The sequence below is a fragment of the Anopheles moucheti genome, chromosome 2, assembly GCF_943734755.1.
Source record: "Anopheles moucheti chromosome 2, idAnoMoucSN_F20_07, whole genome shotgun sequence".
NCBI lineage: Eukaryota > Metazoa > Arthropoda > Insecta > Diptera > Culicidae > Anopheles > Anopheles moucheti.
The window spans coordinates 71,584,708-71,598,691 of NC_069140.1; the positions used below are offsets into that span (position 1 = coordinate 71,584,708).

The window sequence follows — 13,984 nt, forward strand, 5'->3', positions numbered from 1 at the left end:
ATATAGAAGAATTAAGGATTAAGTTGAGAAAAGACTTTACTACTACTACTACTACTAAGTCATGCCTATCATTTCTGGCTCATTGGACTTATTTTACCACGCGGCCGGCGCGGCTATTTCTTGATGCGGGGAAATTTGATCCGAATTGGATTTTTCCCCGGTGCTGTCGTGTGAAGAGCGGCGCCGCTACCAATACACCACCGAACCGTCTCTATGGTTTATGGATATTTTAGGTGAAAATGTACCCATATTTCGTTATTTAATCATTCACATAAGCTGCAAAAGACAGTTACTAACTGAAGACAATTCTGAACACTCTAAAACAAATTCCGGGAATACATTTTGTTTTTCCAAAGTATCCGTGATTTGTCTTATGACAATGGGCACAAGATGGCTGGAAAATTTATTGGAGTGTAGACATATTTGTTGTAAATAAACGAGCTTGTTGTATTTTTGACGTATTACACGCATAGCCTTAATTTAGCAGGATGTCATAAAACAAATATTTTTGCCAAGCAGAGGCCATTCCAACAAATACTCAAGTTTTGGAGCAACGATGAAATGTCAAATTTATTTGTGTGTGTTTTTTGCAATAGTGGAGCCGAATCTTATCAACCACAGAGAAAGAGACAGAGTCAATCGAGGGATGACGCATACAACCTTTATGCTCTGGTAATAATATCCGGGGCCAGCAAACCATTAATGCGTGAAAATACCAATAATAATACTATTTAAACAGAAAACTGTTTAGCAGACAAACTAACCGATATTCCAAACAATGATGTTTGGAAAATACAAATAAATTAATGTGGAAATAAAATAAAATTGATGAATAATTATCCTTCACAAAGCAAAGGTCGTCCAGCGCTGATTCAGAGGTGGTAAAGTGTTTTTATTTCTTTGCTACTGCTACTGATGCTGAATGCTACTGATTTTGCTACTGATTTACCATTCATTTATTTATTTGAACACCACCATACATTTATTTGTATGTCTTACGGATCTGTATAACTTCAAATTTAAGGGGTTTCTTACGTTAAACTAGGTTCTACATTTGAGAAACAATCAAATGAAAACCCTTTTTAAATTGGAACAATAATATGCGCAGGAAAGTGGACGGTAGGCACTACAGTCACACAGATTTCTGTCTAGGGCGCCAAGAGACCACGCTACGGCTCTGAGTGCAACTCAGCTAAACTTTTGTTACATTAATATTAACATATTCACGTTAACATGTTAAAACATTATCTAGTGTTTCAAAATTATTTGTAGTCACCAGCAATTTTTAAAAATGTATTGAACGACTGATGGTTCTTTAGAAATAATAAATATTATCCCTCGGTAAATATACGAAACGGTATACACCCAGAAACTCTATAAATAAGAATATTTGGTTTAACACGTTTTAGAGGCAAAACTAATTCATATTTTGGATATGGAGTGTTTTCGTTTATTCTATGGTGTATGTGGAAAAATGTTGAACATTGAAAAATATGAACCGTACTTTCTTCGTAGCGTGCCAAAAGAAAGAAGGATTCGAGAAACGTATTGGTATTTTATAAAAAGTCATTTTTGACATCAGACTAAAATTAATGCTAAAAATTAAAGCAGTTAGCTGATATTTTTAAGTTAAGTGAATTTTGTTTATAAATTTGTTGGTCTTTTTATGAATTTGTCGGTAATTTTTAAGCAAATGTCCTTACATGATAAAAGGTAAAGCACTTTATAGCAGTTTGCATGAAGCTCACCAAGCCAAAAAGAAATAACATCAAAAAGGAAGATTCAAACTTTTCTAATACTAATGATAGCTTTTATTAATTCATTGCTATATTTAGAGCTCCACAGTTTTGTGTCAGTATTGCCTTTGTTTTATTGCAGCCAGAACGCGATACGACTACTGGTCTGACTACGACCATACGACATTACATCTGCCTATCCTCATTTTATCACATTTTATCCGTGTATTGTGTAACATCCTTTCCGCCCGGCGAAAAAAAAAAACACGTTCATCAAACAAATCACACACTGATCCGACGGATGCTTAGCACATTTTGTAACCATTAACAAACTAACCGCCCGGGCACGGGCATAAAAATCAGTTCTACTCACGTTTGGCATGCACGTACCGGTGGAAAACCACCTACTAGCAGTATGTCCAATTTGCGCTTACCACCCGGGCGGACAGTTACGAGCCTGTACAACCTTCTCACACAACATTCGACACTGTCAATGTCACGGCATCCCGCAGCCTGCGGCCAGAGTCCGGACAAAACGCGCGTGTGGATCCACATCAAATTACGCTTAAATTACACCCGCGGTACGAACAAAAACCAACTACCCAACGTGCAATGGCTGTTGGGCAAACATGCTCACTTGCCCGCTGTTTTTTATATGAAGTTACGATAACGTGGAGTTATTTTTGATGCAATTGTGAGGTTGTGATTACCGCGTGGGAGTGCTACCGTGGTGAGTGCCAACGGTAATCGAATCGGAACAGATGAGTTAATGGCGAATTATTGTCCCAAAAGCTCAGTATAATTCGGTTGCAAATAAGATTGCACACAGCCATGGTATTATTTAGCACCTCGTTGAGGTATTTTTTCCTCTTCAAGGTGATAGATTAATTTAACTGTTGTTATTTGTGTTTTGCTGTCGTAACACAATACTTATTGTGTGGTTTAGACACTGTTTTTATTGAGTATAAATATTAAAAATTGTTCAAATATTGTACTCACTAAAAAAACATGCTCCAATTTTGATAAATGGCTGAAATCATTAAAGGTTTAAGCTCAAGCTATCGTTTCGATGGTATTTCGGCCTAGAAGCAGTAACACAGTTTTAATAAAACGGTTTAAACGGCCGCGCGCTTCAGATTGCCTTGAAATTCCGACATGGAGTTCATTCTCCAAACATGAATGATAATTACCTTGCAACCCAGCTGCTATCAACAATTAACATCAACGTACAACATTGATACTGCGAAACACTGCACAATATTCCACCTTGAGTGCAGTCCGTCTCATCTCCCGTTTAATTGAATTGTGTAAAACTCCCTTTAATGCGCTTTTCTCCGAGATATTTGGGCATGAAAATATTAATTTAGTCGGTGAACCTTATGATCTGAAACAGGGCGAGGGTTTATAAGACGATAAAACGATTGATTACACTACTAATTATAATTTATTTCCATCTGTCATAGACTTAAACGCTAAATAGCTGCAACATTTGTTGCTACTTTGTCCAGTGGCACAATAAAAAAGTCATTTAACAAACAAACTATCACGATACCATCCGCGGAAACTATTTTCACTGACGCTGACGTTTGCGAGTGGAGTCAACTTTTCCTTTCATTGCACACCGCTGGTACGGTACGGTCCAGTGCCCTCGCAGTGCTCCCTTACAATTCTAGCTTTAAGATCATCTTGATACAATCCAATGCTTCCACAACTGCCCGCCCTGTGCATTGCGCTCATTGACGTGCCGATACGGTTAATTATCCACTGAGGCGAGAATGGTCAGAACAATAGTGAATGTGAACGTCATTGGTTGGCTCGCTAACACAAAGTACACGGTACTACATCATCGTCCATTTGGGATTAGGGAAGGCATTAGCCCAGCGGGTGCGGACGATGAACGGAACTGCATATGCTAGAATGGAATCTCTCCGCCAGCCGGTCGTCGTCGGTGGGGTTTGGGAAAGTAAAATGTCGGATCAGCTGTTGTTTCCGGCTGCATCGGAGAGGCTAGCACTGGTGCCCTGGTAATACTGACGCAAGGAGGACGCGCTTCCGAGGTGATAAGAGAGCGAACTTCGCGTTAAACGGAGACGCGATAGGTTTTGTCATTTCGGTGCAGTACCCGCCGTAGCCTGGTCCAGCGCGAATCCATCGGTTGGTAGTTGCTGCAGAACTCCAGGTATTGTTTGCGCACCTCCAAACTTTCTGGTCCCCAATCGGACAGGGGTTTACTGGCGGCAACAATGCGCTTCTTGAGGGTGGATTCATTACGCTTCCGTACGGCAAACCATGCCCACACCGGGATGGGTACTAGTGCTCCAACATAGATGCACCATCCAAGAACTGGGAGAACGAAAAGAAAGGAAAGCAATAGTTAGTGAAGGGGAATAGGAAGACCAGGAATAGTAAGGCTCTCTACTCACCATGATATACATCGTCAATACCCTGCGGACGTTGGCTCTTTACAAGCCCAATAATAAGCACGACGATCAGCATCACCGGCGTGAGCAGCTTCCAGCAGAATCGCCACAAGAACCCGGTCCGGCGCTGCAGCATGAACTGAATGTCTCTGCTAAGCTTACGAATTCCGTACAGCCAGCAGAACGCAAACAGCTCGAAGATGGCGGAGGTGAGCGTCACAAACTGCACACCATAGTAGTCAAAGTAGTCCAGCATCTTGGAACCGGACGGTGTGACGAAGAGTAGTCCCAGCGCAAACCCGAGCACGCCGATCGTGACGACCGTCTTCCAGGACTTTAGGCGCGGTGTGCTGTCGTGCAGTGCCGTCAAAACACTGTTAATAAGCCCGGTACAACTGCCGACACCGAGTGTTAGCAACATGAAGAAGAACAGCAGCGCGAACAGATTTGGCACGTGCTCGAACTTCGCCAGCGCGTCTGGGTAGGTGATGAACGTAAGCCCACTGCCCGGTTTCACCACCTTCGTGTAGTCCGTTTCGTTGGTCAGGTGGCCCAAATGGCCGATAATTGAGAACACCAGTGCGCCCGACAGCAGGGAAGTAAACGTATCCAGCCAGGAAATGATCATCGCATCCCGGTAGATGTTATTGCTGAAGTTGTTGTACGAGGAGAACGCAATCACACCGCCAAAGCAGATCGACAGCGAGAAGAAACACTGCGAGACGGCTTCCTTCCAGACGTCCGCATTCAGCAGCTTATCCCAGTCGGGCGTGATGAAGTACTTCAGCCCCTCGCCGGCACCGTCGAGCGTGAACGCATACACCGCGAACGAGATCAGCACGACGTACGGGAAGAGGGCAAGAAAGTAGGCAACCTTGCCCGATCCGCGGATGCCCTTCACCATCATGATGGTCATCGCGACCCAGATGAACAGCAGACAGAGCGTTAGCTTCCAGTCGGGTACACCGAACTCACCCTCTACGAGCAGTCCTTCACCGGTGACGGAGTGTCTGGAAGGTACAACAACCAAAATGAGTAACCGGCGTCACCACACGAGTAAAGACGGCGCTCATGCTTACGTGTAGAACAGCTCGGCGGATGTTTTTATCGGCAGCGAGTTGTTGAATGCCGGCGTTGGGCCGGAATTGGAGGAGTTGACACAGTTGAGGCCGGTCCAGCTTACGTCACAACTCGCCCACGGTAGCGGGCTTTCGAAGGAGGCGATGAAAAATCGGATTGCTGTCGCGATCGTTGCCGCGTAGTACACGATCACCACGCAAATCGAAACCATCTGTGCGATACCGATACCTGCGGAAAAAAACGACAAGATAAGGTGGTAAATATTTGGCGTGGAAGAATGTCGCTAGGTCGTGAATGGAGCTACGCATTTAACGGTCCATAAAACTGGGGGTATTTAATGGCAGGTGTGGTGCGGTAAAGGAATTTTTAGTACACACTCATTCCGCTTAGGGAATGATTTACACTGCTTAATTTCTAATTTTCTTCTACAAAGTTTTGCGGCATAAATATTATTTAATAGGCAATAGGTATTAATAACTTCTTAATAATTCAAGATAAAAAGGAGAAAAGCAATTTTCAATTTTCGCAGGGATTCAACAGTTTTCCCCTAATGAAGTATTACTGATGATAAAACTAATTTCAGTTTTTCAAATAATACATCAGCTACATATCAATCATTGGTTATTATTATGATTATCAACCTCAATTTATTTTTCTTCTTTGGTTTTATATTCCTCAACTTATTCTGCCTTGCACTAAAGGTTGAATTCTCTATCTGGACTTGGAGGATGATTACCCATCATTAACTAGGTCAGTTCTGAATACTCGGTTAATTCCGACCCAATCTGATTGTGTTATTGAGTCGTACTGTAACAGCTATACTAAAGGATCAATCTCAGATATTGGAGTACTTTTTTTACAAATTTCACAAAGAAAGATGCAATGTAATACAAATATCATGCATTGTAATTTAAATTCACTTAGCTTACTTCCAAAACATTGAAAATTAAAGGAATATGTTCAAGTCTTCGGTTAAAATGATTCTACTTGTACGACTTATCTATTCATCTACAATTTATCACTTATCTTTGCCGTTTACTAAATACCGTGTACTAAAAACGGAACAGCGAGAATAAAGGTTTCGCCTTCATTACTCTACACGTTATTTAAAATCAAAGGTGGAATAATTAGTTCTTTCACACACAGATAGTAATGTTATTTTCATTAAGAAAAATGAATTGTGTTTTATTTCATTGGTTAGAACTTTACAGCACAAAGTCATTAGTTAACGTTCACGTTAAGCATTTAATCATGAAAATATGATTTATTTTTAAAAACCAAATACAAATTCCCACTGTGCTGTGCATCAGCTCTAAAATAACACTTTTTTAACGCCTATTTGTGAGAAAGCAAACTGTAGCTTTAATGGATTTAATAGAGGTTCGAAAAAAAAACTATTTACAACACAACAACATAATCTAACAGAAAAGAATAACTGATAAAAAGTAGCAACTTATCTTGCAACTGTGGCTTTATGGAAAAAAATTTTTTTTTGACCTTGTCCTTTAAAAAATATACCATTAAGCCCTGTCGCCAGTAACCGTACAAATAAAATAATGTACAACGAACGATTTAAAAAAAAAACACATTCAGTATGGATTGTAATCTTGTCCGAACCATCATATGAGCCATACCATAGTGCACATGTCGTTTGACAATAGACTTACTAAGTTACACTTAATTTGCTGCTAAGGATATGAAGGATGACCCTTTTGCTATCGATCGGACTTTTATTGGCCGGCTGGCGATCGATTGAAAATGGTACTATTCGTCCTAACGTCCTAAAGATGATGTTAGAGCTCTTCATAAGAATCACAGCTTCGTCAGAATTCTACAATGCGCCAGACATGGGTAATTTTTTTGCCTTTTCAATCGCAAAACCGAAAATGTGGTAATGCCTAATGTAATGATAATGTAATCGTGAATCAAGCATGAGAAGATAATTATATTTACATGAAATCGAACAGTAGCTCTGGAATGTCAAAACCGGCTCTGCCAAAACTATTTTGTCGGTGGTCTTCCGAAACAATGTTTATCTACAGCTAGTTCATTTTTTCGTCAATTTAATTAGCATAATGGTCTGTGTTGGTAGTGTGGATACTCCACTGATACGGATATAAATCCGTAACTTCTAGAAGGATAACAGAAGCTCTTCATTTCCTACTTTCACCAAATATGTCCAAGGCTTACATGTCTTTTCAAATATCTGGGCTTTTGTACACGGGAAAACCAAACTTCTTGGGAGGATGCTATCCCCGAGTCTCCCTCTAGGATCCCTCTTTCTCCTGTGATCCTGTGGGATACTAAACCACTGGGAAGCGTAGATCCGATGAGATCGGAGTTTGTTTTAGACTGGCTTGCAATACCACCTTCAATACAACCGCAACGAATAGAAACCGAGAGGAATTGCGTCGGAATGCACGTAGACCAAGTTAACTTAACCTCGTTCGAGGTTTTTGGATATGCTTGACGTTTGTGAACTCCAGGAGTTCATTTGTATCACCACAAGTCCCAAATGAAAGACCATTTAATTGGAAAACAGAACTTTGAACAATCTCAATGAAAGAACATTGATGATGTAGCTTCTCGGGAGCGTAGCATTAGCTAACACTCACGTAAATCGTTGTCATCCCTTACGAATTCTCATATTAGCTCTGTTACGTATTACCATGTCCATCTTGAATATTCGAATTTCGTCACCATTTCGCCGCTTAATCGAGTTGCGGGCAACAATGTCACTGCTGAAAAGTTTGAATATGACAGTAGCAAATGTGGCCAATGTTGTCAAGTTCATACATTTCGCTAGCAATATTGTTGGCTGTCTATAGTCTAGACCTCCAGGTATTCTAACTGGCCCTCGGTATGTATTCTTCGTTTCACTATCACTTATGCTGTCGAGATGGTGAAACTATCATTCCAATTAAGAAACTAACGAAATCCTCAAACCGAAAAACCAATATGCTATCTCGTAATTCTAATTGTTGGTTGAGCAGAAGATAGCAGATCGGATGAACAAAAACTGTGTTCCGATGTCCACGCTACCCAACGGAGCTCTGACAGTATGAACAATTCTTCGAGTGCTGTGGTCTGACTGACTGAATATTTATGATACATGAGAAATGTTCGCACAAAAATCATTGTTCAGAAATATTAATAACTTGCAAATGCTTCAAAATTGTAATTGTTAGTTATCATTCAATGATCTGCAATCAACAACATCAAACCAACAAAAGGATGCAAAATTGCATTCATCCCGAGAAAGGAAAATATCTTTTGTAAATAATGAGGCTTATTTACCATACATACCATCCAATGAAAACGTTTTGAGTAACTATCGAAAATTAGCGAATGGCACGTTTTGAAACATGTCCGTATGTCCCCGTGCCCCCAGCTACTGTGTGCAACCGCACGTGTGGCACGGACCCCTTTCGTTTTGTTTGCTTCTAAGCCTAAATCCAACCGGTACGTTACCTCGCATGATGGGCGACACATCGTACACCTTTACGCTGCCACGGCTCGAAAATTGTCCCATCACCATCTCCAGGTAGTAGATCGGTCGTCCCACAACGAGCAGCACAATCAGGTACGGTATAACGAACGCACCGCCACCATTACGGAACGCGGTCGACGGGAACTTCCACACGTTGCCCAGCCCTACCGACAGTGCGATGCAGGACATCAGGAACTCGACACCCTTGTCCCATTTTTCCCGCTCGACGGCTGGTGGTTTTTCGAGCTGTTCCAAAACTGGCGGTGGTTTTGAGTCATTCTGTGACTCGCCCGCTGGCAGTCCGGCATCATCTGCTGTCACGAAACCAGGATTGTCCGCACCGGACATTGCGATCGTTATGCGAGGTTGTTGGTGCTTGCTCACTGTACTGGTGTAAAATCAATTCAGCACGTGTCCCGGGCACAATAGACACAATTACAATATAAAATTTTCACCACAAAACACCACAATCGTTGTTTGGCGAAGGGCATCCGTTGTTTTTTTTTATTAATAGCCTAAGTTAATGCATCAACAGATCCACTAGTACCCGGTTCTAATTTACACCTGCTTGAACGAGGCACGATCATGCGGTGAGCATTTGTTGCGGTTTTTTTGTTGTTGGTTGTCTGATTGCGAACTCCGAATTCGGCACACTGTATCCGCACTGAAGCGTGACGAAAAACAGACACTTCTCAAGGACCTAGTACCGTACGAAGGACAGCGCCACTGAGATACACTCACACACACGCTTGGGCAGTTGATCGAGCACTGATACGCATCCAAATGGAGGTTTCACGGTATTGAGGAGTTTTTCGTACCTTTCGTACCGAGTAGTGATTGCGGTCGGTCACTTCCTACACACTCACAGCGAATGATTAGTACTACGCTTAGTAACGGAATATTGCCCACTATTCTTATTCCAAGATAATTCTTCAACTCGTTTGCTGAAACTGCAAACTGTGGCACCCGGGTTTCTACCGCAATTCTATCGCAACAGGTAACAACCAACACTCCGACAATCTCGATCTCCAGATCGATCGCAAAAGCCACCCGGGAGCGGTTGTGTCCGTTCAACTTGAACGCTCGCTTGCTAGTGAGGTGCACCGATGTCGGCGGCAATTAGTTTATAGCCATCGACCCAGTGCTCGCCGATTCTAATCAGCCGCCCCGTTTGGACGTGGACGGGGCGCCGTACGTCGGTACACAGGTGAACGATTAAACTCCCGTAGCGCTGGAAGGGGATGGCATAGCGCTCTTAGATTGTCTCGGAGGTACGTTCTGGGGATTTTGTTTTTGCTAATGTGCTTACGCATACATACAAACACACACACATACGCATATGGAATTCAATCAAAGGTTGGATTAAAAATTCATGATCGTGGCGAGCCCCGAAAACTTGAAATGGGGAATTTTGTTCCCAATTTAGATAAAAAGTGCATCTCACCGTCGTTAAATGCAAAACTGGACTGGTCGCTGGTCTCCACTGTTATGGGACATAAAATTGAAGAAGAGGGTAGAGTTGGTTCGCTTACGTAAAAGACACTCCAAACCACGACCGGACCGAACTTACAATGGGGGTATTTTTTGTTGTTGTACATGTTGCTGTAGCTATTAATATTTGCACAGTGTTCTTGGTGCAGTTTCAGTGGTACGAGATACACTTTACAACGGCAACACAAAAATCGCACACTTCAACGGTGTGTATTTGACTTTATAATTCTTCCGCAAGTGAGCGAACACAATCGAGTGGCGGAAAATTATAGCAACGTTCTTGTATGACGCTTCGTATGTTAGTAACGCTGCTGAAGATGTTGATGCTAACAGCGGATACTTTCGATTTTGTTGAATCATTGATCTGTTTAAGCTGACACGTTGCGTATTTCCTTATTCTCCCTTTATTTCCAACTGTTTTATATTGAAGTTATGTTTTTGTGGTATTATTTATGCATAATTGTCAATACACAATTTCTTATAAGATCGTTTCAGTCTTATATTTTCTTACTTTTATATTAGAAAAATACTTTTTGCTAACACACAGTTGTTATATTTAATTGTATTACATGCAGTTTATTTGTTTTATTACATGTTTGATGATCATTTTTTATTGTGCTTAGTTTTAGGTATTTTACTATAAGTTTTAAGTTGCAAGCCATATTAATGTTATATAGTTTATTTATTTGTTTGTTATTTTTTATTCGTATTCTTTATTTTTATATGTTTTTTATCTTTTGTACTGACTTTTTTATTGTTGTTTTTATCGTTGCACAACTTTTGCAACTCATGGTAAATTATTTTTTTATTTCCTTCTTCCATCAACGATAGAGCCTGATCTCATCGACCATTGAGAGTATTAAAGTCCCCCAAAACCTGCTGCCGTGATATTTTCAACTGCTGCTTCGTTATACGATCAGTGATTGGATCTTAGAGCTGACGATGTTTAGCATACCTTTTCACCTTCAACATCAGTTCCAGTGGTCGAATTCCGCAATTTGGTAAACTGGAGAACGGCACACACTGCCAAATCTGCATTTAACGACTGTTTGACGTAAATCACCCCATTAAGCAACGGAAAATGTTGCTTTGCTGTTAAGACTGACTCCTCTGCTCAATTCTTACACCCGTACGGTTTCCATCTTACGCTCGTGCTTATTATGCAAAAACTTTAACAAGCACAGAGAAAGAAGTGTGAATGTCTAACTATTTAACAACGCACACTCGGGAAAATGCTTATCAGCAAGGTAGAGACGATTCATTCATCCCAGCTCACGTGCCACACTTGTTCCAACGATAGCAATACTCGCGGCGCACGAGGACCCATATAAATATTTACCTTCAAATGCAATCTTCCCTCGGGTTCTGTTGGAAGGCCGGATCCGGATCCGGATAGAGCTAGATCACCGCCTTGTGACATACCCGTACGCAAATAATTGATCCAATGTCTCACTAAGCCGAGGCACTTTGGGGGCAGAAAGGAACTTCCCCACACTTCAATCAATAGGTGCTATAATTCGTTGTCGATAAGTGGAACCGTAGGGCATCAATTTCCTGTACGATATCTTACCACCGATACAAGGCGTCTGCGTTCTACACACACTCACAAAAAAGCTGACGTCTAAATGTGAAAGACGCGCGCTATAATAATGCATTTTACCCTGGTCATGTCATAGTTTATGATTTGATTGGTATATCATCAGTGATAACACCTCTTCTCAGAAGCAGCCTGTTGCTTTTCTGTTTGTTTGTTGTTGTTTCGCTCACATTCTTTCTTGTCTTTTTGTGCGCATCCGAACGGGTTCGACTTACGCCATGAACCGGCTGGAGCTTATATTACCGTGTTATTGAAGCATTATTGCCCTTGGGCTGGGAGTAATAGCTTCAACCTACAAGAAGCTCCCATCCGTGCGTACGGATGTGCGATTTCGATCTTACACAATCGAAACCAATGCACCTAGTCCTAATCGAGTCCTGTTGTTTTAGCAAACAACTTCACACCGTCACACCCTGGTCACGTGGTGTCCGAATAGCACAAGACGAATCAATACCGCCTCGAAATCGCTATCTTGTCATGAAAGCAGTAAAAGTTCTATGGACGGACAGTAGACGGATTTTAAACGTTTTTTGTATTTGTTTCGGTGTGTTTAATCTTTTAAAAGAAACGTAATCTGTGAGAACTGTCATATAATTGTGACGAGAAATCGTGGGTGTAGTCAACCATTTCAACACGATAGTCGACTTTTCGGACATAAAAGTAAACACCTTATTTAATATTTAGTTTATTAAACGAAAACGAAACAAAACATAGTTTTGTTTGGCATATCATCGAACTACTAATTTACTTCAGTTGTTGAAGTCTGCTTTAATTTCTATTACCAATATATTGTTGTTTACTTTCGATACATGTAGGAACACATCCGGTTATAAATCTTTTAGATACTATTTCAATTTCATCGCAGTTTTATTTTAATTTAATTTTAAATGTTTGTTTCGTAATCTTTGTTTTAATTATTTAACTTATCTACTGTTTAGTTTTTCATGTTGCTAATTGTTTATTTTTTTTAAACTATTTAATTTAATTATTTGTTTTGTTTATTTATATCGGCATTTAATTTTAAACCATCACATTATCGAATAATAACAAATTCCCCTTTTTAACAAATCTTCAATTTTGATGTTTTGCTCCAAAAAACGCTAAAACAGTTTTTTCAACTAATTGTTATCTAAAAAATATTCACTGATAATGTTTTTTCAAATACAAAAAAAAATCGTTCAAATGCTGGTAATTGTTCTACGTAGTAGAAACACTTGAAACGTTACACAATGCAAATATATTATATCATGCTATAGTTGCCGTTGGTACTTCAAATTGAACTGTCGCTAGTGAAAGGCCAGCAATCTTATAACTATTCCGATAGTTGGGAAGAGTTATTGCATCGAAGCATTATAGTGGGACTTCCTTTTATGAAGCTTCATTACTTTTCCCATATCCCAATGTTAACTACCAAAAGACTCAGCGTTCTGTTTAATCGTTCTCTCCCTTCATGCTTCATCAGTCAGCTTGCCTTCGATCAATCACATTCGCGAAACAGCTCACGTATATCGTTCGCATCCGTCGGTGGCATTCAGCAGAAGGGAAAGTACCGCCAATCGTGTCTTGGTTGGGAATTATTCCAGCAGTAGGCTTCCCGCACGCGTTAGCTCATTTTCTGGCACGAGTTTTGAGCTTCGTGCTATTAAGTTGCTGCCGTTCGAGACAGAACTTGTCTCTCGAGCGGTACTTGGGCAGGGTATCTACCGTGTGTAAGGAAGCTAGTTATTAGACCGTTTCTACCGTACCGACAGCCAGCAACACACAATCGCACTGAGAAGATTACAATAGCCGTGGAATTTAACTGTGTGGATTACCTGTTGTCATTTTTTGCCATTCCCTTGATTTTGGAAGGCATTCCCAAAGAAGTTGTCCATTTGTTTGGGATTTCCCTGCGGATAACCCGGAAAGCTGGGACCTGACGGAAACACTCTCATAGCTTTTATCCTTACGTGTGCAGATCGCTTGCCGTGTTGATGTATCGCTTGTTTTCTCTGCTTATTGGTTTAGTTGAGCAAATATTGGGAATCCCTTTTACTGCCTGCGCCTAACCCAACTGCCCGTGATGAGGTGATTTTGTCTCTTTTGGGTAGTGGGTTGAACGCATGTTAAATTACGCGTTCGAAACCACGACAGCGAGGTTATGGTGATTTTTGTCAGCCTTGGATCAAGC

The 13,984-nt window shown here is 40.9% G+C and overlaps 1 protein-coding gene across 1 annotated transcript; it reads right to left on the minus strand.

Annotated features, from left to right (window-relative positions):
- Window positions 1-3,167: 3,167 nt before the first annotated feature.
- LOC128309776 (sodium-dependent nutrient amino acid transporter 1-like) lies at window positions 3,168-10,192 on the minus strand. Its single transcript, XM_053046245.1, has 4 exons — window positions 8,708-10,192; window positions 5,236-5,464; window positions 4,160-5,166; window positions 3,168-4,079 (listed from the first exon to the last, which is right to left on the minus strand). The coding sequence occupies exons 1-4, from the start codon at window positions 9,072-9,074 to the stop codon at window positions 3,817-3,819; spliced, it is 1,866 nt and encodes a 621-aa protein (XP_052902205.1). The 5' UTR covers window positions 9,075-10,192; the 3' UTR covers window positions 3,168-3,816.
- Between the last annotated feature and the right edge of the window lie 3,792 nt (window positions 10,193-13,984).

Coding starts and splice junctions, on each gene's coding strand:
- LOC128309776 (XM_053046245.1), bottom strand. CDS start 9,074: ATGTCCGGTGCGGACAATCCTGGTTTCGTGACAGCAGATGATGCCGGA. Junction 5,465..8,707: donor TGTGTCGCCCATCATGCGAG/GTAACGTACCGG, acceptor TTTTTTCCGCAG/GTATCGGTATCGCACAGATG. Junction 4,080..4,159: donor TATTGACGATGTATATCATG/GTGAGTAGAGAG, acceptor TCGTTCTCCCAG/TTCTTGGATGGTGCATCTAT.